This window comes from Lynx canadensis, chromosome D2 (assembly GCF_007474595.2).
Source record: "Lynx canadensis isolate LIC74 chromosome D2, mLynCan4.pri.v2, whole genome shotgun sequence".
Classification (NCBI taxonomy): domain Eukaryota; kingdom Metazoa; phylum Chordata; class Mammalia; order Carnivora; family Felidae; genus Lynx; species Lynx canadensis.
In genome coordinates this window covers 14,921,997-14,948,832 of record NC_044313.2, presented here as the reverse complement: position 1 = coordinate 14,948,832, position 26,836 = coordinate 14,921,997, and the positions used below count along the sequence as shown (strand labels likewise).

General features: G+C 38.8%; 1 protein-coding gene across 1 annotated transcript in view; it reads left to right on the top strand.

Moving 5' to 3' along the window:
* The window catches only part of ATRNL1 (attractin like 1), a 789,020-nt gene extending 768,195 nt beyond the window's left edge, over window positions 1–20,825 (top strand). The window contains exon 30 of the mRNA XM_030334763.1: window positions 16,451–20,825. Within this exon, the coding sequence (XP_030190623.1) occupies window positions 16,451–16,575 (125 nt within the window). The 3' untranslated portion in view covers window positions 16,576–20,825. The remainder of the gene's footprint in view (window positions 1–16,450) is intronic.
* Window positions 20,826–26,836: the final 6,011 nt, after the last annotated feature.

Genomic DNA, 26,836 nt, shown 5'->3' with positions numbered 1-26,836 from the left:
TGTTGTCAGCACAGAGCTTGCTTCAGATCCTCTGTCCCCTTCTCCCTTCTGTCTCTCTGCCTCTTTCCAGCTTGTTCTCTCCCTCTCTCTCTCTCTCTCAAAATAAATAAATAAGCTTTAAAAAACCAGATTCTCCCTCTCTCTCCCTCTGCGTCTTCCCTTATTCCCGCGCATGCTCTCTAAATAAATAAATAAATAAATAAATAACTTCAGGTGGCATCCTGTGCCATTTCCTTCTTCTAAACCAGTCTTTTCCCAAAGTAGTTAAAATAACTAAATAATCTACTTCATCCCAGATTAGTTCTTAGAACTACTCTGGAGCCCTGAATCTGGCTCTGTGCTGAGTCAGCTTGGGATTCTCTCTGTCCCTCTCTCTCTAGGCCCCTCCCCCACTTGTGTGTGCTCTCTTGCTCTCTCTCAAAATAAATAAATAAACATTTTTAAAAGATAGTCTTCTACAAAAAAATAATAAAAATTGTAAAAGCAGGGGGGATTTAATGTACTTAATCAGTTATAAATAAGTCATTTATAGTTGGCCTTTCAAAATCTCCTTTACATTGTTTATGGACAAGTCATGAATACCATTGTAAATGAAAATTATAACCTGCGTTCTCCAACTTTAATAAGTGGGGGTTCAGAGTAAGGAATATAAAACCAAATCTGATTATGCATGTGTGTGTGTGTGTACATATATATATATATATATATATGTATATATATATATATATATATTCTGCACGTGTGTGTGAATATCTTTAAAATTTTTATTATTAAAATATTGTTGGCATACAATGTTGTATTAGTTTCACGTGTACAACATAGTGATTTGATGATTCTAGATATTAGTGCTCACCACAATAGGTGTGGTTACCATTTGTCACCGTACAACATTGTTACAGTAATATTTATTACATTCTCTATACTGTATTTTTCATCCTTGTGTCTTCCAGTTATCTTATAACTGGAAAATTGTACCTCTTAATCCCCTTCATCTATTTCACCTCTCCCCACCATTCCCTCCCCCTCTGGAAACCACCGGTTTGTTCTCTGTCTTTATGAGTCTGTTTCTGGTATTGTTTGTTTGTTTGTTTGTTTGTTTTGGTTTTTTAGATTCCACATGAAGTGAAACCATATGGTATTTTTCTTTCTCTGTCTGACTTATTTCACTTAATGTATTACCACTGTCTAGGTCCATCCATGTTGTCACAAGTGGCAAGATCTCATTCTTTTTCTATGGCTCAGTAATTTTCCACTATATTCCAATAGTCCAGTATATATATTCATATCATCTTTATCCATTTATTTATCAATGAATACTTACATTGTTTCCATATCTTGAGTATTGTAAATAACACTGCAATAAACATAGGGGTGCATATATATTTTTAGATTAGTGTTTTACTTTCCTTTGGGTAAATAATCCCAGAATTGTGATTGCTGGAGCATATGATATTTCTATTTTTAATTTTTTGAGGAACCTCCGTACTGTTTTCCATACTAGCTGCACCAACTTACATTCCTACCAATAGTGCACAAGGATCTCCTTTTCTCCACATCCTCACCAACATTTGTTGTTTCTTGTCCTTTTGATATTAGCGCTCTGATTGGTGTGAGGTGATATCTCATTGTGGTTTTGATTTGCATTTCCCTGATGATGAGTGATATTGAGGGTCTTTTCATGTGTCTGTTGGCCATCTTCTTTGGAAAAACGCCTGTTCGTGTCCTTTGCCCATTTTTATTCAGATTGTTTTTGTTGTTTTGTTTTGTTTTGTTTCATTTGATTTTGTTTGTTTGGTTGGTTTTTGTTTGTTTGTTTGGTGTTGAATTGTGTGAGTTCTTTATGTATTTTGGGTATTACCCCATATCAGATATAACATTTGCAAACATCTCTCATTCAGTAGGTTACCTTTTTGTTTTGTTGATGGTTTCCTTTGCTGGGCAAAACCTTTTCATTTTGGTGTAGTCCCAATATTTTTTTTCTTTTGTTCCCCTTACCTGAGGAAACATAGCCATAGATATGTTACTAAGGCCAATGACCAAGAGATTACTGCCCACATTTTCTTTTAGGATTTTTATGGTTTCAAGTCTCAACATTTAGATGTCTAATCCATTTTTAGTTTATTTTTTTGTATGATGTAAGAAAGTGGTCCACTTTCATTTTTCGCATGTAGCTATCCAGTTTTCCCAGCACCATTAATTAAAGAGACTGTCTTTTCCCATTGTATATTCTTGCCTCCTTTGTCATAGATTAATTGGCCATATATGCATGGGTTTATTTCTGGGCTCTCTATCCTGTTCCATTCATCTATGTGTCTTGAAGTAGATATACTTTTTAAAACCTCATAGTACCATACTTCTGCTATACTTTAATACTTTCTTAGATTTAATTCCCCTAAAATGTAAGTTTCTTTTCTTTATTAAAAATCTTTTTCTCCCTCTAATTATGGGAACTCATCAACCACTGGGCTGAAAGTCAGCGGCAGCTGGATGGTGAACTGGCCCCTTGCCCAGACCTCAGAGTAAGACTAATTTGAAAATCCTTTACAGAATGTAGCCCAGAGTCTGCTGCTCAGAAGATCCTGCTCTAATCAACCATTGATCATAAGAGATTTCCTTTATTGACCTGAAAGCAAGTTTCTTCATCTTCCTGCCAGCTAAGGCACTTACTGAAAGTAGGGAGATATAATCCAAAGTGAATATGCCTAATAAAGAAGGCAAAGCCTTCCATCTCTTCTCACAAATGACATTCCGATTCTGTTGCTAGTGGGCCTTCTTCAATGACATGTATGAATAAGAATTTCTGTCTCCATCCATCTCTTAACCCATTTCACTGCCACCCTGTGAAGAACCTGTGGTTAGCAGATATCCCTTCTACAAATACACTTGGCAAGTCATTTAGGAAACTGTAGTCTGGGATTGTGGAACAATATATGGGAATTCTCTCCGTGTCTGCATATGCCTCGGAATGAATGCAGGGAAATGTTTATCCCCCTGGATACATCATCAGAAAGTTCCAGATCATTCTCAAGTCAGCTCCCTCTATGATTTACCTGCCTGTAGAGTTTGAAAGGTTCCCACTAGTGCTGACTCTTTGTGACACTTCTCAATTTACAGTAGCTCAGAGGACACTTTGATTGTTTCCAAAGGCAAAGTAGGACAAAATGACACTTTTTTCACTCAGAAGGGTCAGCATTTATGGCACATGCTCAGTCAGATTCTCAAAATTGCTTCAGAGAATGAAGATTTCTTTTATACTAACTTCTGATAGATTAAAGGAGGTCATTTAAACAAACTACTTCCCCAAAGTCCCTGTTTTGAATTGCTGGAGAGAATGTGCACTATCTGGGGTCTTGGATCACTTGGCAAACACCAGAGGAGTGGTTTGGAGTCTGTTTTGGGAAGTACACTGTCCAACTACATTGCCTTTTCCTTCAGCAAAAGAGATTTATCAAGGATCAATTTGGCTGCGACACATCTGTTTTTGTTAAAATGCCTTTGGCCATTAAGTTATCTGTAATAACTTTTGGTAAGGTCTGAGCAATTTATAATAATATTAATGGAAAAATCATGATTCTATATAGCATTTTTTCTCTTCCGTTTTATCTAAATGGCTAGAAGTGGAGATTTGCATAATTTTATCTAGTTTTTTCCCTCCCATTTTTGTAATGATCTGAGAGTTTTGTATAGAAGGCATGAAATTGATGCTGTGAACTTAGAGGAGTAGAAACATCACCTTGGACAATACTAAACTTCATATGTTTTTAGTTGATAGCTTGTCTTTTAATACTCATTGTGGTATATATGTGTTATGTGATATTTTAAATTTGAGTCTATCTACTGTACTCTCATGTATTCTTATATAAATGCTACGGAAAGCAGCGTGATTCACAACACCACCCAACACTCTATAACCTTGATTGACAATTATAATCTAGTTTCTTATAAATAGGTATCTGAGCTCAAAAAAAAAAAAAAAAAAAAAGATTTGTGTGTTTGTGTTGACTCTGACTTTGCACGGATCTCCAGAGAGAGAGAGATCAGAACATGAAAGGTAAACTGATTTTTCCTTTTGGGAAGTGGTTCATTCAAGACCTGAAAGAAGCTTTGGATAGGACTTCCAGAGTTGATTTAAAAATACTCAGTGTCTCCAAAGACATTCAGGGAGAAAGGAATTGCTGATGCTTTGCTGCCAAGCAAGTGTGGTAGCTGTTTCAATTTTTCATCAATACTGTACCCACAACCACAGATATTAAAGCCCGTTTATAGACAGTGTTGACCAAGGTACTGAGCAAGAGGCTCACTGGTGTGGCTCTCACTGTTTGGGCATAAGCACGTCAGGCCTTAAGGGGAGCAAGGTGGCACCATGCGGGACACTCTCCGCTGGGTCACCTTCTCGGACAAGAGATTATTTATAGTTACACTGGTGCCACGGTGGTCCCTCCCTGCCCTGCATTTTACCCATGCTCCACTCACTGTCTTCTTTGCGACTAAGCGTAAGGATTGGAGAAACCTAAAGAGGCCAGCCTATACTTCTGACTGCCTTTAAGGTAAAACAACACCGAGACTTCTGATCAGAATTCACTTCCTTAGCAGCACACAGCACCGCGAGACATCCTTTAATCCTCATTCAAGTCCTATTTATTGATTACCTATTTTAGACGACACATTGGGATATAAAGATGCATAAAAACATAGCTCTTAAATTTAAGGTGCTCCCAGTCTTGGAAGTAGGCAGGGTTAAAATACAAAATTGTATTATAACATAAAGGGTTAAAAAACTAAATTTAAAATGAAATCTGTTCGGTTGCCCAGAGATTTCTGGGCAGGTTAATCCCACCTGGTCTTGGACACTGCCCATTCTCCTGACCTCCCTGATATGAAATTTAGAGCCCGTTCCTTGATTAGTGTTATTGGCATCATAGAAGCCACACCCAATGGTCAGTACAAACCATACCTGCCAGTACTGGTGAGGTTCTCACTCTGGTAGAAGTGTGTCCACTCCTTCAAAGATCCTTAACCAGCCAGACCAGATGCACGTTTCCGGCAAGGAAGTCCTTGGACCCATCCAGTCCCCTGACTTCACAGTGATGTTCGTGGTATCCTACTCTGCTGCCACTCAAGAACATGTACGACAGAGGGGGCTCGCAGTGGTGTCTGGGTCCTTGCTGTTGGCCCACTCAAGAAAGGCAGCTGCAGTCATAAATTTGTAGAGCCTGAGTGACCTTAGGAACCACCTACTCCAACTTCCTTCCAAGAGAAACCTCTCAAGGGACATTCTGAATTTCAGATCAAGAAAGTCTTGGAAGCCACAAACTCAGCTGGCTTATCGTTGTCATGGAAGTTTTTGGCTATTTGTTGCAAACAGACACAGCATGCACAGGTTATAACTAGTCTCTGGCTAGTTTTCTTACAGAGTCTGTGGACAGTCTCTGTCCTGCCTTCCTCTTACCTCTCCGGATATACTGTCTTCTCATGGGCTCCTCTCCTCCATTGCCAGTGCTCTCCTCTCGGTCCCCCCTCCTTCTTACCCCGTTCTTTCTACCAAGGGCAGACTTATCCACCCCGGTGGCAGGGATCTGCACCTCCCTCCCTGGGGAATAGTACTTGCAAATGGCATTGAGGCAGAGTGTCATGAGCTTTCCTACCCTCTTGTCTCCCACCTGCCACCTAGATGTCAATGCTCAAGGCAACCATGGAAACCCCTGACTGAAGATGGCAGAATCCCCATCAGCCTTGGTCCCTGAGTAACTACATAGAGCAGATGCTGCATTCACTACCTCCTCCTTCCCCCACATGTGTCCTGACACCTCAGGATTGGATTTTACATAGTGAGAAATGAACTATCGTGTTCACCTGCTGATATTTGAGGCTTTATTGTAACAGCTGTTACCTATACTAACAAAGTCTTAAGATGCCATCCGTGTAAAAACCCTGGGTATCTCAGGGCTAGACTTTATTCCTGAGCTTCCCACCTGCATTTCTAGCTAGATATCTCCACTATGGTGTCCCACGGGTCATCCAATCTCAGTAGGTCTAGAACTGAACAAATTAGCCACCACCTTCCTTGGATATACTGTTCCTCCTTCATATACCAGTGAGTAGAATTGGTATGCACTTGGCCACTCAAGTATGCACTGGCCACGCTCTCTCTCAAGCCAGAAAGCTGGGAGTTGTTCTAGATTCCTCCCTATTTTCATCTCCCATATTAGTCTCTCCTAAAACATCTGTCCTGTTCATTCTTTATCTCTCTCTCTACTGCCATTTTCCTGTCTGGTTTCAATAATCATAGCCTTGTCCCCAACTCCCATCCGTCTGTGCTACCGCGAGGGGTGTCTCTTTGAAGTAACGATCTGGCTATGCCTCTCCACGCCTTAAAATCATTTCAAGGCTTTTTATGTCTTGCAGATTAAACATCTGTTTCCAAGTTTGGTACCTAGGGCTGTCTCACGGACCCCCTTATGCTTCCCACTCCCTTCTTTCTCACTAGTCTCCCTTTTGAACCTGCGGTACACTCGTAGCAAATGTCCTGAAGTTGCAAATGCCCTTGCTCTCCATGCTGGTGAAGTTCTAGTTCCCTCCAGCCAGAATACGCCACACTGCTCATGCCTGTGCTCTTCTTGTGAGTAGTTCTTTCTTGTCTTTCAAACCTCAGCTCAGAAACCACCTCCCCTGGGAATCTTTGATCTCCACCCCCCACCCCGCCCCCAGGAAGTCTCCTCTTGACTTTTTTCCCCTCGTGCCTTGGGCCTACTTCATAGAATTTGTCTCGGTGTGATTATTAGCAAATGTGGGAGCTCTTGCATGGTTGCCGAGCTTGATGCTGTTTGATAATGACTCTTTGACAACCACCCTCAACCACACTAGCTGTAATATACCCTCAACACATGTTTGTTGATTTAACCTGTGTTGTCGTCCACTCCTATCTACATAAATGGGTAAAACAATGCACATCATGTGCTGAGGGCAATGCCTGGCATAGAGTAAGCATTCAGTCAATGTTAACAGAATAGGGTTTTTTTTATTATTATTTTTATTACCATCAGCATTAATTAAAGCCTTTGATCTTAACTGATTTCACACCCCTAGCAATTTTTGAATTAGGTTTTTTTCCCCCCATTTGGTTCAAAATCATTACTCATTTATACTAAAGTAGAAATTTCCTTCTAATGGTATAAACTGAGTAGAATTCAAGTCAAAGAATTGGGAGGCTTGGTCTCAGGTCCCACTACTACCACTAACTGTGTGAGCCTGAACTAGTCACTTCATCGCTCTGTGCCTCATTTGGGCCATTGGGGAAGCATAGATAAAAAGAAGTTTCTGGGACATCTGGGTGGCTCAGTTGGCTAAGCATCCAACTCTTGATTTTGGCCCAGGGCATGATGTCATGTGAGATCAAGCTGTGCATCTGGCTCTACACTGACAGTGCAGAACCTGCTTGGGATTCTCTCTCTTTCTCTTTCCCTCTGCCCCTCCTCGGTTCATGTACTTGCTCTCGCTCTCTCTCTCTCTCTCTCTCTCTCAAAATAAATAAACATTTTTTTAAACAAAGAGCTTCTGGACACACTTCAGCAGAATAGTCTTGAGAAACAACCTAGATACTCAATGTAAAAGCATTTATTAACTCTAAAAAGTAGGGAGAAGTTCATTGTTAGTAGTATGTCCAATAATACAAGCAATATTAATGTAAACAATGCTTTCACTATTCAGTGTTGTCATTCCTCTATTTTGCCATTATCATTTTCAATTGTTATCATATTCTCTGATGAATGGGCCACACATATAAGTCATCTCTACATCTATAAGCAAATTCTCAATTTTATTTTCCAAGGTATCAGAATAATTCTGGTTTGAGGACTAAACATAGTACCACCTCACTGGCAATGTTGTTCTATACTGATGCTATCTGTGAGTCTTTGAGTCCACCTTTCCATCAAATTTTGTTCTTTATTTGGCATTCCACACAGTAAACATACTCGTTGTTGAATGAATGAATGAGTGAGTGAATGCTATTAATGGATAGAGGCAAAGCCTTTTTTTTAATATTTATTTATTTATTTATTTATTTATTTATTTATTTATTTTGAGAGAGAGCAAACATGAATGAGGGAGAGGCAGAGAAAGAAGGAGAGAGAGCAACCCAAACCATGAAATCATGACCTGAGTCCAAATCAAGTCAAATGCCCAACCGGCTGAGCCACCCAGACACCCCAACAAAGTCTTGGGTTCCCAGTGTTTTGTCAACTGCTTCCTAGTTGACTTCAAACTTCTCACTTGATGATGATGATGATGATGATTGACATTTTTGAGATCTTATGTGTCAGGCACTTTCCTAAGCCCTTCACATTTAATCTTTGCAATAACTCAGTCAAAAAAAATACATGAGTTTGATCCCCCATAATGGAAGCTCCATGGAATATAGAATCTTTTATGTATTTTCTGTCTCATCAATTGCTAAATTCTTAGAGACTCAGAGCATTGCCTGGCATATAGTAGGCACTCAAGAAATTATAGTTGAATGAAATGATTTGCTCTTCACTTTCTTGATACTTTGGAGTTTTTGGACATTTGTAATTTGATTGTGATTTCTTACTAGTAGTAGTAGTAGCTGATTTACTATTGAAATTATTAACTATCTTTTTATAACACTTTACAAAGTATTTTCACATATAATCTCATTTAATTTAAAGCAAACAATGACATTTTACTACTAGAAACGCTAAAATTCAATGTCTCTCCCTAGTGGAAAATAAAATATTACCATTATTACAAAACTGCCATAGTTTGATTTTTCCAGTGATCAGTAAGCACTTTAATTAATTTGAAGATGATTGGGGCTTAAAATTAAGAATTATCATATATCAGATTTTTTTTAATTGAAGGAAGAAATTGCTAGAAAATATTTCCCCAGTTGGCTTAGGATGAGGGAATTCTCAGTTGGAAAGTACTTAACATTACTTAACAATGTGAAAGGGTAGCTGCAAGGCTGATGCGTATAATGTTTGTGCCTCTAAAAAAAAAAAAAATCACAAAATATTTTAAATGAATTAATAAGATTTTTACTAGGTAATTAAAATTTGAACTGATAAGATCTAAAAGAAGCTTTACTTGTTGAGAAGCATGAGGATTTGCATTACACAATGACTTGAGACAATAACGTCCATGATTTACTCAGCATACTCTTACCAATCAGAAAACAGTCCATAAACAATTTAGGGAATGCTTGGCAATGTTATAGAAGGTGGCATCTGTGGTGTTAGCAGTAGGATTACATTTCGTAAAACTCGTACCATGTGTCTTTAAGTGAAATTTTACAACATTATGATGTGCTAAAGGCCAAACAAAATCGTATAACCAGAATGTAGTTAACAATTTGTCTTTAAGTATTGGCATCTCTAGTTGCCACTGGTTTTTAGTAGGTGAAGGGAAACATTTCTTTAAACTCTTCAGACAAATATGACTAGTCCATTTGTCATTCCAATGTTTTCAGTACTTGAAGTGTTTCAATTTTGGTTCAACAGTGTAACCTTTGGAGTTTTGCCTAATAATGACTTCAGTTGCACTGGCCTTCCAACAGATCAATTAAAGTGGAAATGCATATTTTCTAATTATGCATCCAGCCCCACTTGCATCTTGGCAAGGGTGGCCACGCCGAATGTTAAATGAAGTCTGCACAATAGCTAGCGTCAATGCAACATCAAAGTTTCCCAAAGTCACTTTCTTAATCATGTGAAGGATAGCCAAGACTCTGATCAGTAGCATGTAGCTGTATACAATCAGAGGGAAAACATTTAAACATCCCAGCATGGTATTTCCATTTAAATCTGATTACAGTGAAATAAAACTGTAGCCATTAAAGGTTTAGAAGAACTACAAATACAAGCCGTAAAAGAAGACAGATAGTAAATGAGGTAGTAAAACATTTCAGCAGGGCAAACAGTTTACAGCACTCATTTAGGTCATCCCGAAGCAGACTGTGCAATTCACTGCAGACCTTGCACCATTCCCTGAGCTCCACTTAAACCTGCAATTAACCTTTCACGCCTAATGAAGCTGTTTTCCTGGAAAATTAAAATATATAGTGGTGCCTGCTTTTACACAGACTTGGGAGGAGAACATTTCAAAATGAATGACTTTTCTGAGGCTTTGTTCAAATGTAAAATGGAAGTGCTATGTTTGTGTATAAAGTGAGAACGTTCTTTCCAAGGCAATTTCACTTGATGTGCAGTAGTTTATTACTGTACTTATTAATTGTTCCGCATAATTGTAAAAAAACACACATCAGTAATTTTATGATTAGATTGTTACTGCTGGAGTCTACTAATACCATTTCCCTTCCATTAGGAAAAACTAGAGTTTTACTAAAGACAACTCGATTCCTGCCTGATGTTTCTCCTTGGTGGTTTTCATTGCAAATTTAGTGGTTTGAAAAGATATATTTACCATTTAAATATTTAGCTGTTAGTCATTTGTATTGCTTTCTTTGTAGGGCATGTCTGCACATGTTTATTGAGAGCCTTAATTCTTAATTATAGAAAAAAAAAGTCGTTGTTATTGTTTTTCTCTGAGAGTCCGAGGAAAGGTCTGATTTGGGTATATCTTCTGCTTATTTACCAAATACCTGTGGTAGCTCTTGGCATCCAAATCAGTAACTACTAACTTGTGCCCCTGTTCTGAGGGAAATCTACATGGCCCCAAAGGAGTCTGCCTCCTTCGTAGCTTGCCCTGCCCTGTCATCCAGAGCAGCCACGGGTGATGTTCCACGTTAGCAGGAGCTAGTTTGAAAAACCACAAGGCCATAGCAAACGGGACAGGAAACAGAAGATGGTACCTTCTTTCTTATGAGGTTTATAATTCATATTTAAATAATCTAAATGTCATAGTGTCTGGTGTTTAAGAACTCAAAGTGCAAAAAGGTAAAGTTTATAATAAATATTTAAACCCCAGCATTTTTATTGAGTCTATGGGCATATTTTGATGTAAATTCTGCTAGCCTGCAGTGTCTGTGCATCATCTTGACATGGTAAATGAAATTCCTTTAGACCACCAGTCTAAAATAATGAATTGTTCCCCCAGTTAATTGTATTGCTTTGATAACAAGGAACTGTGCTAGGTCTAGAGAACACAGTAAGTGGATTTCATCAGATGATTTGTGTGACGTTTTGAAAAATGATCTTCTGGAGTGACCTGATTTTAATGGAACGCAAACCGCAGGCAGCCTGTGCCACTGCATCGCATCCCACTGCAGGAAGGGCTTCCTCCTATGGCACCGGGAGCGAGAGGGCATCACCAGAAAACCTCTCCCTGGGGGGGAAAAAATTCCCAGGGGAATCTAAACGGGAGAAAGTGTTTGCCTCGAAGGGCAACATGGATAACTTATTTTTAAGTTGTTGTTGTTTTATTGATGCTTGTTAAAAAAAAAAAAATCCAGGAAAGATCTCAAGCTACCTTTTTGTCTCTTCATCACCAGCGTGAAAACAAGCCAAGACCAACCAAATAGCAAGTGAGGCTATTTACTCAGAACTCGCTACAGGAAGGGAGTCAGTCATCCACCATTGCTCGCTTGCATTTTGGCAGACCCTTAAAAATAGGCAAATGGGAATCTTTTATGGTGGAAAAAAGAGAAGGCTTCAAGCGCGCCCTGATGGGAAGCAATGGGCACCGGAAAGCCGGAGGCAGGTTAACTGGAAACGGATGTGCTATGTGATTGGTTAGAGGTGCATAGTTGCCTTTTTCTGATTGGTCTTTATTTGGAAGCAGGGACAAAAATTAGGGAAGTTGTGAGTTATTAATCAAGTTGGGTAGGTGGGGCCCGTTGTTATAGGGTAATTGTTTGACTTCCTAGATTGTTACTAGACATAGGGGTCTGACTTGCCATCGCACGGCGGGCTGGCTTCCTAGTCCGGTTGTTGCAGATAAGGGTGTGCTTGCAGGTTGCTGCAGTTTGAGGGCCAGAGTTCTGTTTTTATCTTACGGTCTGGCCATTGTCTATTTATAGGTTCAGTCTCTCACCAGCACGTACATGTTACATGCGGGGAGGAGTCATATTGTTTTTGTTGTTTTTTTTTAAAGAGCTACTGAAAACTTTTTTTTTTTTTTTGTAATCAATTAAGACGCCCTACAGGTGCGCCTGGGTGGCTCAGCCGGTTAAGTGTCGGACTTCTCAGGTCATGATCTCACGGTCCGTGGGTTCGAGCCCTGCATCAGACTCTGTGCTGATAGCTCAGAACCTGGAGCCTGCTTCAGATTCTGTGTCTCCCTCTCTCTCTCAAAAATAAACATTAAAAAAAATTCCCTACAATAAAGTGTATTGAAGGACAATGATAGAACTTTATCTTCTTTTAAAGCATCTTCCACACACTAGAAACCTCAGGAACAGTTTATTCTTGTGTCCAGGGCCTCTTGTAGGTTGACTGAGGATCTAGCAATTTCTGGGTGGTTGTTGTTATTTTAGAGTTCTCCATATATTAAAATATGCAGAAATGCAAAATCAGTAATAAACACCTATCCCCAATAATTCGACACTTAAACATATATGCATGCAGTTATTATGATTATTATGCTGTTCAGAATTAAATTACAGTATTATAAAAAAGAATAACTCATGGTGTGCCACAAGCTGTGTAGTCCTGTAAAGGACTCAAGCTTACATCTAAACGAAAACATCGTTTGGCCCATCAGGAGGATGAGAGCTGGGCGGTGGCCCTCAGAGTGTCCTCGGTGAGCACATGTGGTGGACGCCCAAACGTCACTGCCTCCAGGAGTCCAGGGTTTCTTGCACGCACATTGCCATTTATGCAGGATCTGTAAATGCAGTTGATTGTTCCATTTTCATAGGAAAGAACAAAAATTTGTCAAATTAAACATAAGCATGATTTGCAATTTTATTTGTAACTTAAGCACTGAAACGTGGCTTATGATTTATTATTTCCAGCTGAATGTGTTTCCAAGCTTACAAATCATTAGCAAACCCAGGATATTTATGAGAGACACTACTTTAATTAGGCTTTGGACTGCAAATACCCTGAAATACAAAGGTACAGTGACAGTTTCGGATTAGCATAGAATTTCCTGTTTTGGCAACTCACACTGTTTACTTCTCTCCTGGAATGTATCTTCTGTAAGGAAGCAGCATTTGCAGCCACGTGTAAATGGAAAAGTATTGTTTTTCAGGGCTCTTTTGGACTGGGTCATGCAGTGGTTTAATGAATAACACGATTTCGTATTGAGATGCTGTGATCATTGAAATTAGTGTAAGTGGTCTCCGTCTACATTAAAGGAGACATACATTCTTTGTCATATTTGGCTGTCTCTGCATAAGATGGTGCCAGGAATGAAATAACAGAAGGTTGTGAATTATGACCGAAGTGTGCCAAGAGATCTGCAGAAACTTGAGGTCTGCCTGAACCGAACTTTCAGTTAGCACAACCCTGCTCCGTGATTCTTTTTTTAAAAGAAAACATGTGCTTCAGCTTTCTCTCCTGAAGAAATAACAAAATAACTGTTTCCTACAGCAGAATAAGTGGTTAAAACGTCTTTGTTGGCCACTTCAGAAGTCCATCTGTGCTCTTCCAAGGTCAAGAAAGCGATTTTTATTTAAACTTTGAACCTTTGAACTTGCATTACCTCTAAGAAGTTTGAGTAATTGTTTATTATCCTGAAAGAGCAGGTTCTTTAACAGCAACCCTGAAAAACTAAATATTGGAGATTGTCAGCCTAGCCCGTGATTACTGTAACTTTTTAGTCCCTTCCCTCCCCAGCACCATTAATTTCTCCTTCTCTACAAATACCTTCTCTTCTGTTTTGGAAAGTACCTAAAACTCTTTTTTCCCTTTAAAAAAATATATGCAGGGGCGCCTGGGTGACTCGGTCAGTTGAGCATCCAACTCTTGATTTTGGCTCAGGTCATGATCTCACAGTTCATGAGATCGAGCCCCACATCAGGCTCCATGCTGACAGCCTACTTGGGATTCTCTCCCCCTCCCTCCCTCTGTCTCTCTCTCTCTCTTCTCCTCCCCCACTTGCATGCATGCTCTCTCTCTCTCTCTCTCAAAATAAATAAACATTTAAAAATATATATGTACTCGGATAATTCTATGTAGTCACAGATTTCATCTGACCTGTTGCTTCCCCTGTGCACCAGTTCCCTTATTGCCAAATGGCTTGAGCGTGGGACTCTTCCATGCACTGCCACATTTCCTCTCATCCCATTCCCCGCTTAACTTGTGGACTCCCTTCCTCAGTTAGGTATGGACATGACTCAAAGATCATCAAAATCTTCTTTGAGGAAATCGAATGGACTCCACATCCAGCCTCACTGCTGGCCCATTTGGTCCCTCTGCAGACTCCTTGAACCCTGTCCTCCTTTGACTTCTACAATACTGCCCTAGGCTAGTGGACCCTCCCCTTACAGTGTCTGTTTCCCTTGGCATTTCTTTCCATTCATAAGCCTCTGGAATTCTATCCTTGCCAGGTCAGAGTTGAGGCTTACCTAGAATAGATTGACCCACAAGGAGTAAAACAATTCAGTGACATCTTACATAGCTTAAGATCCAAAGTGAGGCCTTTCTCTAAGAGCATCACATAGAGGAGATGCCTGTGAGGGCTCAGGGTTTGGTTCAGCTCTACTCAGTGTCAGGTCTTCAAGACCCTGGAGACAGGAAAATGAACCAAAAGTCCTTTAGTGACCTCTTTAAAGCAAGCAGCCTGTTCTCTTGGTTTAGTATGGTGACTTGGCACATTTTGTTTTACTCAAGAATTATATGGGACTCAACAGAAACTAAAATGATTCATGCGTAGCTATGATAAACCAGGGTATCTGGTGGAGCCATTGCTTTTACAAGTTTAGAAGGCATTTACTATCCATCAACATATTACCAAATGTTCTCCTCAATCAGGAGACTACATGATGTCGCAAAACAGAATTCTTTCAATTACCTGTGATAGCTAGAGACTTACTTTTGTGTTAATAGTCTGCTGATCATACTCAAGATTGTTTTCTTATGTGTACAAAATATCAAGTTGTCTCTTCCATGTCTGCTTGTGCATAACATAATTCTGCCTGGGTGCTTTCTTCTTAAAAGCACTTGAAAAAAAAGAGAATGAACGACAGGCCACAGATCTGGAGAAAATATTTGCAAAACACATATATGATGAATTGCTGCTATCTAAAATATAAATGAAATCTTAAAACTCAACAATAGGAAAACAAAAAGCTCAATTAAAACTGGGCAAAAGATCTGAACAGATACCTCACCAAAAAAATATGCATCTGACAAATAAGCATATGAAAAAAATGCTTAACAGCATATGTTTTTACAGAATTGAAAATTAAAACAACCATGAGATACAGTTACACGTATTAGAATGGCCAAAATCCCAAACACCAACAATACCAAATGCTGACAGAGATGTAGTACAATAAGAACTCTCATTCATTGGTGGTGGGAATACAAAATGGCAGAGCCGCTTTGGAAAACAGGAAGTTTCTTTCAAAGCTACAAGCCAGACTTACCATGTGATCCAATGATCATGCTCCTAGGTATTTATGAATTGTTAACTTACTTCTACATAAAAAAATTGCACGTAGGTATTTATGGCTACTTTATTTATATTTGCCAAAAATCGGAAGCAGTCAAGATGTCCTTCATCTTGGGTAAACAAACCGTGGTACATCCATACAATGTATGGATGAATGAATATTATTCAGTGATAAAAAAAAATGAGCCACTGAACCAGAAAAGATATGATTGAAACTATATGATACCCCAGAAAAGGCAAAACAATAGAGACATTAAAAAAAGGTTAGTGATTACCAGAGGCTCAGGGGAAAGAGAGAGATAAACTGGTAAAGTACAGGGGATTTTTAGGGTAGTGAAATTATTCTGTATGATACTGAAATGGGGAATACATGACATTATGCATTTGTCAAACCCCATAGAATGTACAATACAAAAAGCGAATCCTAATGTAAACTATAGACTGGTTGATAGTCATGTATCAATACTGGCTCAATTTTTCTTTAAACCTAAAACTGCTCAAAATTAAAAAAAAAAATCTTAGCACAATGGTTTTTATTCTACACACACAAAAACAACAGTAACACTGAAAATTCTTCGTACATCTAGTACAAACTTGTGTTCAGACACGGGAACTAAGGTGTGGAGTTACATCCATGGCTGCTTGTGATATTTTTGTCACATACTGAATTTAATTATCCAAAGTCAAAGTCAGTTAACTTTGTTAGATCCTTGTTCTTCTTCATGTGTGAAGTTCATGTGTCTAGGTTGAAGAACATTTTAAGTGAAGGGCACGGTACGTAATAACTTCCAATAAACAGCTAAATATTTGATGACTAAATATAAAACAATGAAAATAGGGTGCTAAGACACCACTGTCACTATCCCGGAAAGGTCTAGCCACGTAGTTGACTGATTTTCACCTTTTCTTCCAGGCCTCGCAATTGCCAGTGCCCTAATAGATATTTCACAACAGAAGCCTTCCGACAGTAAAGACAAGACTTCAGGAGTCCGAAATCGAAAACACCACCTCTCAACACGTCAAGGAACTTGTGTCTGAGAAACAGAAACGACTCCTGGATATTCCGACGTGTTTGATTTTGTAAATGACTTCCATTCAGGCTGGTCTATGGCCTCAGTTTTTATGGAGGCAAACCTGTGTATAGTTCCAGAGCTCAAGTACACTTCCCTCCAAATGGGCGATGACTCAAGTGGCCAGAGAATGTCCGTGACTTTTATGAAAGTGACAGTACTGAGGGGCGACAAAGTCAGTTTTTACGACTCTCCTAGGCTTATCATAGATAACATTTAAATACTCCAGAAAAAGATGTATATTGTTTCTTAATGCAGATGGAAAATATGTGATTCCTATAAACCAAACTGTTTATATCCTAGGACTTTAAAGAAAGACATTTTATAATGCCTGAGTGATGAGAATTGTACAATTTTTGCCTCATAAGCAAACTTAAATCACTTCTATATGAACACGAAATGAACAAATCGCAATGGCTTTAAATGCTGTTTTATCTCACTGTAAATGTAAAAGCAAGATTTTGATTTAGCGGGATGTAGGTAATGTATTTAAATATTCCACATGACCATATCATGTCCGAACTCAGTTTGAGAATGGGACAGTTTCCCACCTAACTGGAACACAGACCAAAATGAGACCATTTGGATGGATGGTAAATGCAACTTCACAGGAGGTTTTATTAGAATTCCAAGTGAAAAGGACATTCCTGTCATCCACGCCAACTGCCTCACTCATTATCAGAGCTGATAGAGCATGGAAAAGCCTGTCCAGCAATCAATTTTTTCCCTCCTGCCAAAAACCCTGTAATACCAAACCTGAAGAGAGCTGAAATAGTTATTTTACAGTGTGCAAGCTTCAGCTCTAGTATGGTAATTTTTTTTAATTGCTTAGGAGCATTGGATCAGACCTAAATGATTCATCTGCATTTTTGTAAGAATGGATCAGCTTTGGTTGGCCTTCCTCTCCTAGCTGCTCGATTTTATCTACCTTTTACAAATATTATGGAAGTATTTTAGAGGTGACCCCTCCAAAGTTTTCACATGATCCAGGGTCCTCCTTGCCAACTATTCACTTAGACTACAAGTAGGGACAAGAATTTGTTGGCAAGCATCTACAGTATTCTTATTTCTAACATAAACACATTGGTGTCATGAGAGCAAGTTTCTAGTTTAAAAAATAAGTTCATCAATGCCCACATTTAGCATATTCTTCATGATTCAAACATGTGAGTTATGGCAGAAAGCAAAAATGGTATAGAACAGCCTTCACACTGGAACATAGATTTATTTGTGTCCTAATTTTGACTATAGTTCACTAGAACTCAGTAGCATTAACCAGACCTTGTTTGGAATTAACAGTTTCTTAACTGTAGTCAGGGTGACTACAGGATATGTGTAGAAAGCAGTGACAGAGAGACCCAAAGCTGCTTTATACAACATAGTTTTGTTCAATATGAAAGCCATTTACACATAATTGATGTTTAGTACTATATATGTACTTTTCATGTTCTTTGGATTTCTGGAAGGTAATGACACTTTACTGTTTACAGCTAATGCATAGTTACTTGCATGCTGTGGTTGTACAGTAGCGGAATATGACCCTATTGTGATATTCAATGTTTATTTCATAATACCATTATACATAGTCAGCTTAATTTGATGAGGATCGAATGTAATATATAACAGGAATGACCATACAATAGGTAGTTGCATCGTATATAAGATTGCTAGGTTGCATCTAACCATGCCTATCACTGTTTTGATAATTAGACATTTATGAATTATAGTATATATTCTTTATGTTGGCATGATAATTTTGCTATTTTCTATGCGTTAAAAATAAGACTAATTCTTAGAGTAATTTTATCTATAGCCTGTGGATTTTTTTGGGAGAGGGGGTGGCAGTGAAGCTGGTTGTTTTTGCCTCCCTGTGATATTTTATCTCTCAAAAAAAAAAAAAAAGGCAAGGAAAGTTTGTAAACGTCTCCTAGAAAAACGAACAAGTAATTTTATTAGCTTCTTTTTGGACCCTTAAAATGTTGCTTTTTCTCCTGGAAAAATAAATTGGCAAAACTGGTGACTACAAAAATATAACCATTTAAAAATAAAATGCCCGATTTGTTTAATTCTCTAACAGTTGTATGAGAGAAAGCTTATGTAACAAAACACAAAAACATATATAAAATCTATTTCAGCTGTCCATTTAGAGAGGCCAAGCAAACAGTGTTACAAAGAAAGAATTGCCAAGCTGTATCCACCTCCAATCCCACTGGGTTCCTAAAACTTGAAAATTTGAATTTTAGAGAGTTACGGGACATAATGCAATGTGAAGTTAAAGTCATACTATATCTTTCTGGGCCAAATATTGCTACCTCCGTGACTACTTTTACAATATCTTCTCAACGTATCAAAGCTTTTTACTGGCAGCAAAATTCTTCACCCTCAGGTAAAGTGGATTGAAAAGACCTTAGGGATTATCACTTTGTATTTGTGTCACAATTTTTTGTCCCCACATCCCAAACACTTTAAATTTAGATGCTACCTTTTTTTTTTAAGTTTTTAAAATCAATTCACAAGTATATGCAGATACTCTTCTAGCAGTTTATACTTAAATAACTGATTCTCTTCAAAACTTTATCTTAATGGAATTTGGTACCTTTCCATTTAGAATAACTTTGAAGGGTCCTTTAGATTTTAGGATTTCTTATTCTTCCAAGTAGGAAAAAGGTTTTGTTAAATAGAACAGCATTTTTAAAATTGACCTGGGGACGATATTTGGACAACCAGAGAATTCTTGTTTAAAGGGATGCATGTGCTTACAGATTGATGTAATAAATTTTAAGAGGATTGGGTTTTCCTAATTGCTTTGAAATTGAAATTTGTTTTAGTAATACACGGAGAAGGAAAGAGTATGCCACATACTATTGTGTTATGTTCAGTAGGAAGACTTCAAATAGGACATATTTCAGTGTGGAATCAATACTTGCTGTACTTCCCAATATCTCATTGGGGGGGGGGTGGGGAGGGAAGTTCTGTCATGCAGAAGTGACTGTACAGCTGGAGTCCTGTTGCAGTCATTTAGAGTATAGACTGGCAGACGGGCCCAAGAACAGATGCTGGCATCAGCTTTGAGCTGTGTCGTGCTGGGCAAGTTTTGCTCTTCGGAAGCCTCAGACATTCCATCTGTGAGGGAAGGTGGTGCCCACCTTGCCGACCCACTGTGAGCCCAGAAGGTAATAGGCATCAAACTCCCACAGCAGGCCCTCCACGCTGAGTAGCTGGGATGGGCCATCACGGGGCCACCAGGCCACTGGTTTTCAACCGTTTTATGAATCCATCTATTAATTTTTCAACCATCTTTTTACCATAACTGAAAGTCAAGTAGGGTTTTGCAGGTGAAAGTTGCATAAAAATCTTGAGCAAGTTCCTATATTTCGAGGATATAGAGATTTCCAAAAAAAGCTACTTTGATATTTGAATCATTAGAGGCTTTGGCTCTTCCAAAATATATATAGCTTTAATAGAGCATTTAGACAGGAACATTCATTGTCACTTTCACATTCAAATTAGGCAAGAAGAAACCAATCCTTACATTTGGTTGGCATACATCGTACCTCTTTTTATCACTAAACATAAAACTATGATTTGAAGAGTGTTTTATATAAAAGGTTTGGAAAAATGAAAACGGATCAGATGAACTAATTCTCCCGCATACACTTAAGGAAAAATCCACTTCCAAAGCCCATTTGTCATGTTACTAGAGTGACTTTGGAACTCACTTGATCATAAGAACTACCTGGGTTCGTACAGATTCCTACTTTTGCCTCAAGAGATCAAGACTCAGAAGGACTGGATTAGACCCTGGAGATTCATATGCTTAATAAGCACCTCAGTGATTCTTACCATTAGGCGAATTAGGAAAACACTGCACTGGGCCAAAGAGTTGCCTTTATCTACAGTTAGAAGAATTTCTTTAAATAACGAAGTTATCACTCTAGTTCAAAATGCTTTCAATAATTTTCCAGGGAATACAAGCCATCTGGTTGGTGTTACAGCAGTGTTTTCAGTATAGTGTACATTTAACAGTGTAGTTTTATCAAATTTTTAAAATTAAGACTTATAACCATATCAGCATATATGTATACACATGTGCATGCCAATGTTAAAACAGATTGTGTAAAAGTTCAAACCTGCTTTAAAAAGTCAACATTTTATGCTGCAGTGTGCTATTATTAATCAAGAGTTTAATTACTGAAATAAAAACACTGGATCTTCCAACCCCCACTGCTAACTACGGTTTTGTTATTTTTATTTTTACCCTTCCAAAATCACAACAGGTAAAAGCTCTCAACACCTGAAAATGCCCCTCTGTCATCTAAGACTTGGTTATAAAATTTGTGTTATTGAATTCCCCATTCCAAATACATTTTTCTCTCTTTCCCCTCTTCTCCTGATTTTCATTGACCTTTTCTACACGTCGTCTTTGAATGGCATGCGGAACACTTTGAATGTTGCTGAGAATGGGAGCAAAACCCACAAGAGGTTGAGAGCCAGTGGCCAGAGTTCCAGCTATGACTGTGGGTCTCCGCCCCGGCCATGTGCTCTGTGTTTACAAAAATCGTTCTTACTTACAGTAACCATCCTGGTTCTGAAACTGGTACAGCTGTGGCCTAGCTCAGCAGTGTTCTAAGAAATCTGCTTGCTCTTTGGCAGGCTTTGGGTTTTGTCCCCATGTTGCCATCTGGGTCCTCACTTTACATTAGGGCCACTTCCCTGCTGGACCGCAGTCCGGAGTTACTGAGAAGAGGCTGCCAACAAGGATCTCTCTCTGCAGCAGCCACAGTTGGACCCAGGGTCTGTGACCCCTCTTGGGCTCAGGGTCTCGGGCCCCTCTTGTGCCCTAGAGGATGGAATGGTGGTCTCCTCACAGGCAGCCCTCCATCACACCTCCCAGGAGTCAGGTCAAGGAAGAGGACTGAGAAACATGCCCAACCTGGCTGGCATCTCCCAGAAGCTTTAGAAAAAAAGAGAGAAGCTTTGATATGGGCCCGGATGAAGATATGCCCAAAGTGGGTATAACAGAGTGGACCCTGGAGCTTCTTTCTTTTACAACAAAAAGTAGCAGCTTCTCTGAACAGCTGAGCCTTGAGCGTGGTCTTCTTCAGCTTTTTTCTTTTTTGATGGTAAGTCAGTGGCTATCAGGAGACGTAAAGATTTCAGCTCAAAACTGATCTTTCTCTGCCCTGAAGAAGTTTCCTGTAAGAAGTCACCTGTGAGTGGTTGAAGTGAAGGGGCGGGCACCCTTTTAGCAATAACCCAAGCCCTTTCTCCCTCTCCACATCCAATGGACTTCTCTGTTTGTTTAGCATTATGGTGTCTGCCATAACCAGGGCAGCCAAGTTTTTGTTGCACTTGACTTTGTCCAGCCCTACAAGTGAAAACAGCAAGTATTACTATTTTGCTTTCCAGATATGAGGCCACGTTATAATTTTGGATAAGCTTTTGTAAATTGCATCGTGCCCCCACCCCCCCCAACTCCGGTTGCCTTCAGACCTCTGTGCTTCCCGGGGCTCCCATCCTTCCTCGAGGAAATAATTCTGCCTCCTTTAGGATTCATTGTAGAGCAGTCCTAACTGAACAAGAATGCAAACCTCTCAAAGATCACTGCAGAGACTCTGTCTTCTACTAACCATCAAAAGGTTTCACCAGTCTTATTTTTGGCAGAAGTGAAATTTTCACTCAGGCAAGATAGCTGTTTAAGCATAAGCTTCTTTAAACCGGCTCTGTGTATGGTCAGATAGGAGATCCTGCTCCTGAAAATCCGCCTAGAAAATAGCATTAGTGAGCAAATTCTTGTAACAGTTCTTTGTGCATCTATAGCCCCTGTCGCTGAGAGATATCTTAAATTCTGTGCTTCCCAGTTACGAGTTATCTTAGTCCCATGCAGGGACATATTCGAGTTTTAATGTAAACTCAAATCACTACTCTTTTTTTTAATGCCTTGGGCCAGTTGTCTAAACCATTTATAAGTAAACTGGGATAAAACTGTTCACCTACCTCAGCTAGATATTGTGATAGGTTTATGTTGAAATGGAAGTAGATCAGAATTAAATGTGTTCAACTTTTACTATGAAAAGGTTCAGGTTAAATTCAGGAAAGTCACAAGCAATGATTTTCCTTTGAAGTCTTTTTGGTAACACTAAATTACATATATGTGCCAAAGTTCCCAAATAACCAAATTGCAGTAGGATCCAATGGTATGGTATGTTACCTGGTGATTCAGATTTGTGCATCAGGATGTTTGTTTTTTTCTTTTTTTTACAATGTCTCCTATGTATTTCACATATTACCCTCCTCACCTTTAAATGGTAATTCTACAGCAAATACTAACAGATTGTGTTAGATTTTCTGTCCCATCATGACACATTTTTCCTGACCCTTCACTGACTGGTCAGCTCTTTTTCCCCAGAAGGAAACGAACATCTCATACCTGTATCCATGCTTTAAACATAAATAAATAACCTAAAATAGAGCTTGTGCATCTTTGTTCCCTTGTGACGATACACGCTGACAGCCGTTGTCTTTTCCTTCAGATCAGCTTGTTTGAAATACGATGGCACTTAAAAGGAAGGCCGGCTGGAAGGATACCAATAAAAAGACCAGCTCAGCTTAAAACAATTTGATTTCAACCCAAAATGGACTGCCTCGCAACACAAATAGATAATGGCAAACAGGATATTCTACGTATCAAGACTATTCCCTCCTCCTGTCAGAACCCTGGGTCCATCTGAGGCTTGTTGCCTTGTGGGAATGAAAGATTATGATCTCCCCAACATTTACGTGCAGATGAACTCTTTGGAAGAGGGAACAAATTCTGAGTATGAGATGTCCACTCCTTGCTGATTTCTGAAGTGTCAGCTCCGATTTGACCTTGTGCAAACATTCAGTCAGTGTTGGCTTTGTTTCCCTTTCTGTAAAGGAAAGCTACCCAGGAGCATCAGGTTGCTTCTCTGAAGGCAATGCCTACGATGAGCTCTACAAACTAGATATTCGTAAAGGCATACACGGATGTGTTGTTTGTTTTTACATATAACGTGCAATGTTCAGTGACAAGACTGTCCTTTTCTAAACCATATCGAGGATTGTGTGTGGTAGACTTTCTATTAGTCATTCTTATTTTGGCAATATATATAAACCAATTACATTTTGCACATTAGTGTATTACGAACTATTTGTCCTAAAGTTCAATGTCCAAAGAAAGAATATTCCTTCATCAAAACCCCTTGAGGAAAAACAATGACAATTTTCCTACTTTATCAAAACGTTACAACCATGTTTATATCCTTCCATACTGCATTAATACAGTTAATGATAGTCTTCTTCTTCTTCCTCTTCTCCTCCTCCTCCTCCTCCCTCTCCTCCTCCTCCCCTTCCTCCTCCGCCGTCTTCTTCTTCTTTCTTCTTTTCTTCCTCTTCTTAGGCAAATTACTTTGTATACATATTCTTAATGTAGTCTGGATAATTGCCCTTATAATTTAATCTCTAAGGGATTATTTATAATATTTGCAAAAATTATGGCAATGTCAAGTTTATGATCTTGATGTAGAGTATAGGACAAAGAATAATGATTAATAACTTCTACTAAGTTTGAGACCTATTATGACTGTTGGTATAAAGTTTTATTTCAGTCATAAAACAAGTCACTTCACGTCACTAAAAATTAAGTGCAAATTTCCCAAATTGGGTCTTGCCCACATTAATATCAATCTCAAATGGCAGCACTGTTTGGGTGTTTTGTGTTTTATGTTACATGAGCCAGTCTGTGTAAACTATAAATGAACCAAAAATATCCAAGGAAATGGAAGTAACTGAATCCATTTTGTCATTTTTTTTTTCCAAAGACTGTTGAGGACATATGATCTAGTGGTTAAAGTGGAGACCTGGGAAAACTAGAATAAAAGCAAGACCCTATCCTTAGCTGAATGACCAAGCCTCAACATGCTTTATTTACCCAATGTAGGAAGATGAGGACACTGCTTCCTTCCTTCCAGGGCACTTGTGAGAAAGTTTTCAGAGCCTAGATCCAGTCCCATACAAACCACTGTCACATCAGAAGACTGTGTACATGGCCCTGTGTATACGCCTTTGGTAATATTCTCTACATTACGATAACACTTGATTTCCTAATGCTATTTCCATTGGTTATTACTCAATGGTTTCTAGATTTCAAAAGTGGAGGTATACATCATATTTCACTGACCTGAAGAAACTATTGTCATTGTTGTATCTGTGTACAAAGGAATGAATGAACAAGCTGCCATATCATGGTTTGAATTTCCATTTATAGCTGGATTTTGTGAAGTTTAATACTTTGGTGCTTTCTGCTCCAGTGTTAAATGATAAAGCTACTCATCTGTAGAGAGGAAGTATCTGAAATTTTATCAGGTAATTATGTAAATAAAATATTTTACACAAAGCATTAAAATTTATATCAGAAAGAACAGCTCACATCGTTTCTCAATCAATATCGGCATATGTAAGAACACTTTTAAAGCTCTCAACAAAGTGAGAAAATAAAACGTTCCTCTCTTCCTGTTAGTCGTTATCTATATATTTTTATTTTAGATAAACAATCTACAGTGTGTTTACTGAAGCTTGCATTGATATTCCCCAATAGTGTTTGCAACTTGAGTTTTATTCCAGCAGCTACACGAAATGAGTCCGCAGCGCAGAGCGGGCAGGCCCCTCTGGAACCTGAGATTATTTGTTCTCTCGCTGTTCTAAAGGTAATTAAGGAGCATTGCATGTTTCTCAATTAATGATTTCTCATTCAACAGGGGATCTTTGATGCTAATTTGTTTTAATCAGGGCAGAGGCTGCTCAAAAACTCTAAACAATTCAGTGAAGAGGAACTAGGAATTTTTAATCAAGTGGAAGAGATTTAAATGCTATGAGGGACATATCCATCATGCGTTTTCAATTCCTGTTCATTTAACTATGTTCTTTTACATTTTATAAACCAATGCGAGAGAATTATTAAATGGAGTTTGTTGTATTACACATCACTATTTTCCTTATAAATATATATGTATTTGTGTGTGCATGTGTAATGGATGTCTCCCGTTTAAAGCCTACTTATATACAACTTTCATTTCTCTTTCAATATAGAATGTATTTATACATATATCTTACACTCTTATTTATTATATATACTTGTAAATGTAGACTACGTATATGTAAGAGTATATTTACATATCTATACCAAAAGAGCAATGGAAGATATGTTATGAATGAGCATCAGGCTTAAGACTTTCCTTTCACCTCTTGGACAACTACCCTGAGTGGCCATTCATAATCTGAGCTACTGAATCAAATTGCATCATGTACATGAAACACTTATAATCTATGCAGCCGTTGCACCTTGAAAAGGCATTACAGTAATGATTAGACCTCAGTTTGTGGAAAAGATGACTTCAGCAGGTGACCGTCTCTTATGAAAGTAAATGTTCAAAGGGGTGAAGTCAGAATCCTGATTTTTTTCCCCAATGATCAGTTTCTGATCATCTGATTCTGATGTCTTTAAATCAAGGCTACTTTGCAGGAATGCCAATCATGTGGAAATGAGGTTGGTTTGGTTTTTCTCCTTCCTCTAACTGAATATAGAAAAAATCGCAAGAAATGCTCGAGAGGCCTCTCTAGTTAAATACTTATTGGTTCACTGTATTGAAATAAGTGGGAAAATGAACTTTTTTTTTTTTTTTTTGGAAACCAGTGGTTCTCAAACTTTAGAATAAATCAGAATCACCTGGAGGGCTTGTTAAAATGGATTGCTGGGGCCCACTCCTAGAACTTCTGATACAATAGGTCTGGAACGGGCCTCAAGAATTTTCATTTCTAAGAAGTTCTTGGGTGATGCTGAGGCGGAGGCTGGTGACCCCATTTTGAGAACTCTGGTTATAAACAAATAAAACAGAATGAGATGGCTATGGTTTGAATGCAGCCCTGAGCAATGATGCACTCCTCCTGTATTTTTTCACAAGTTGTCTGCCAGGAAGCAGGCAGGCCTCGTGTGTGTGTGAAGTGGCCTCTGGGTGAGTTTCCAGACCAGTTGGGCAGGGACTAAGTGCTGGACTTGGTCAAGGGGATGACATTCGGACATTCATTTTAATTCATGGAAATCCCCTGGAGGGCTTTGCTGGAGTTACAAACATTTGAAAACAAACTTTTGAATGGAAATAATGATCTAGTATACCTGTGCTAATGGGCAATGCCAGAAGCCAGCCCGGCTT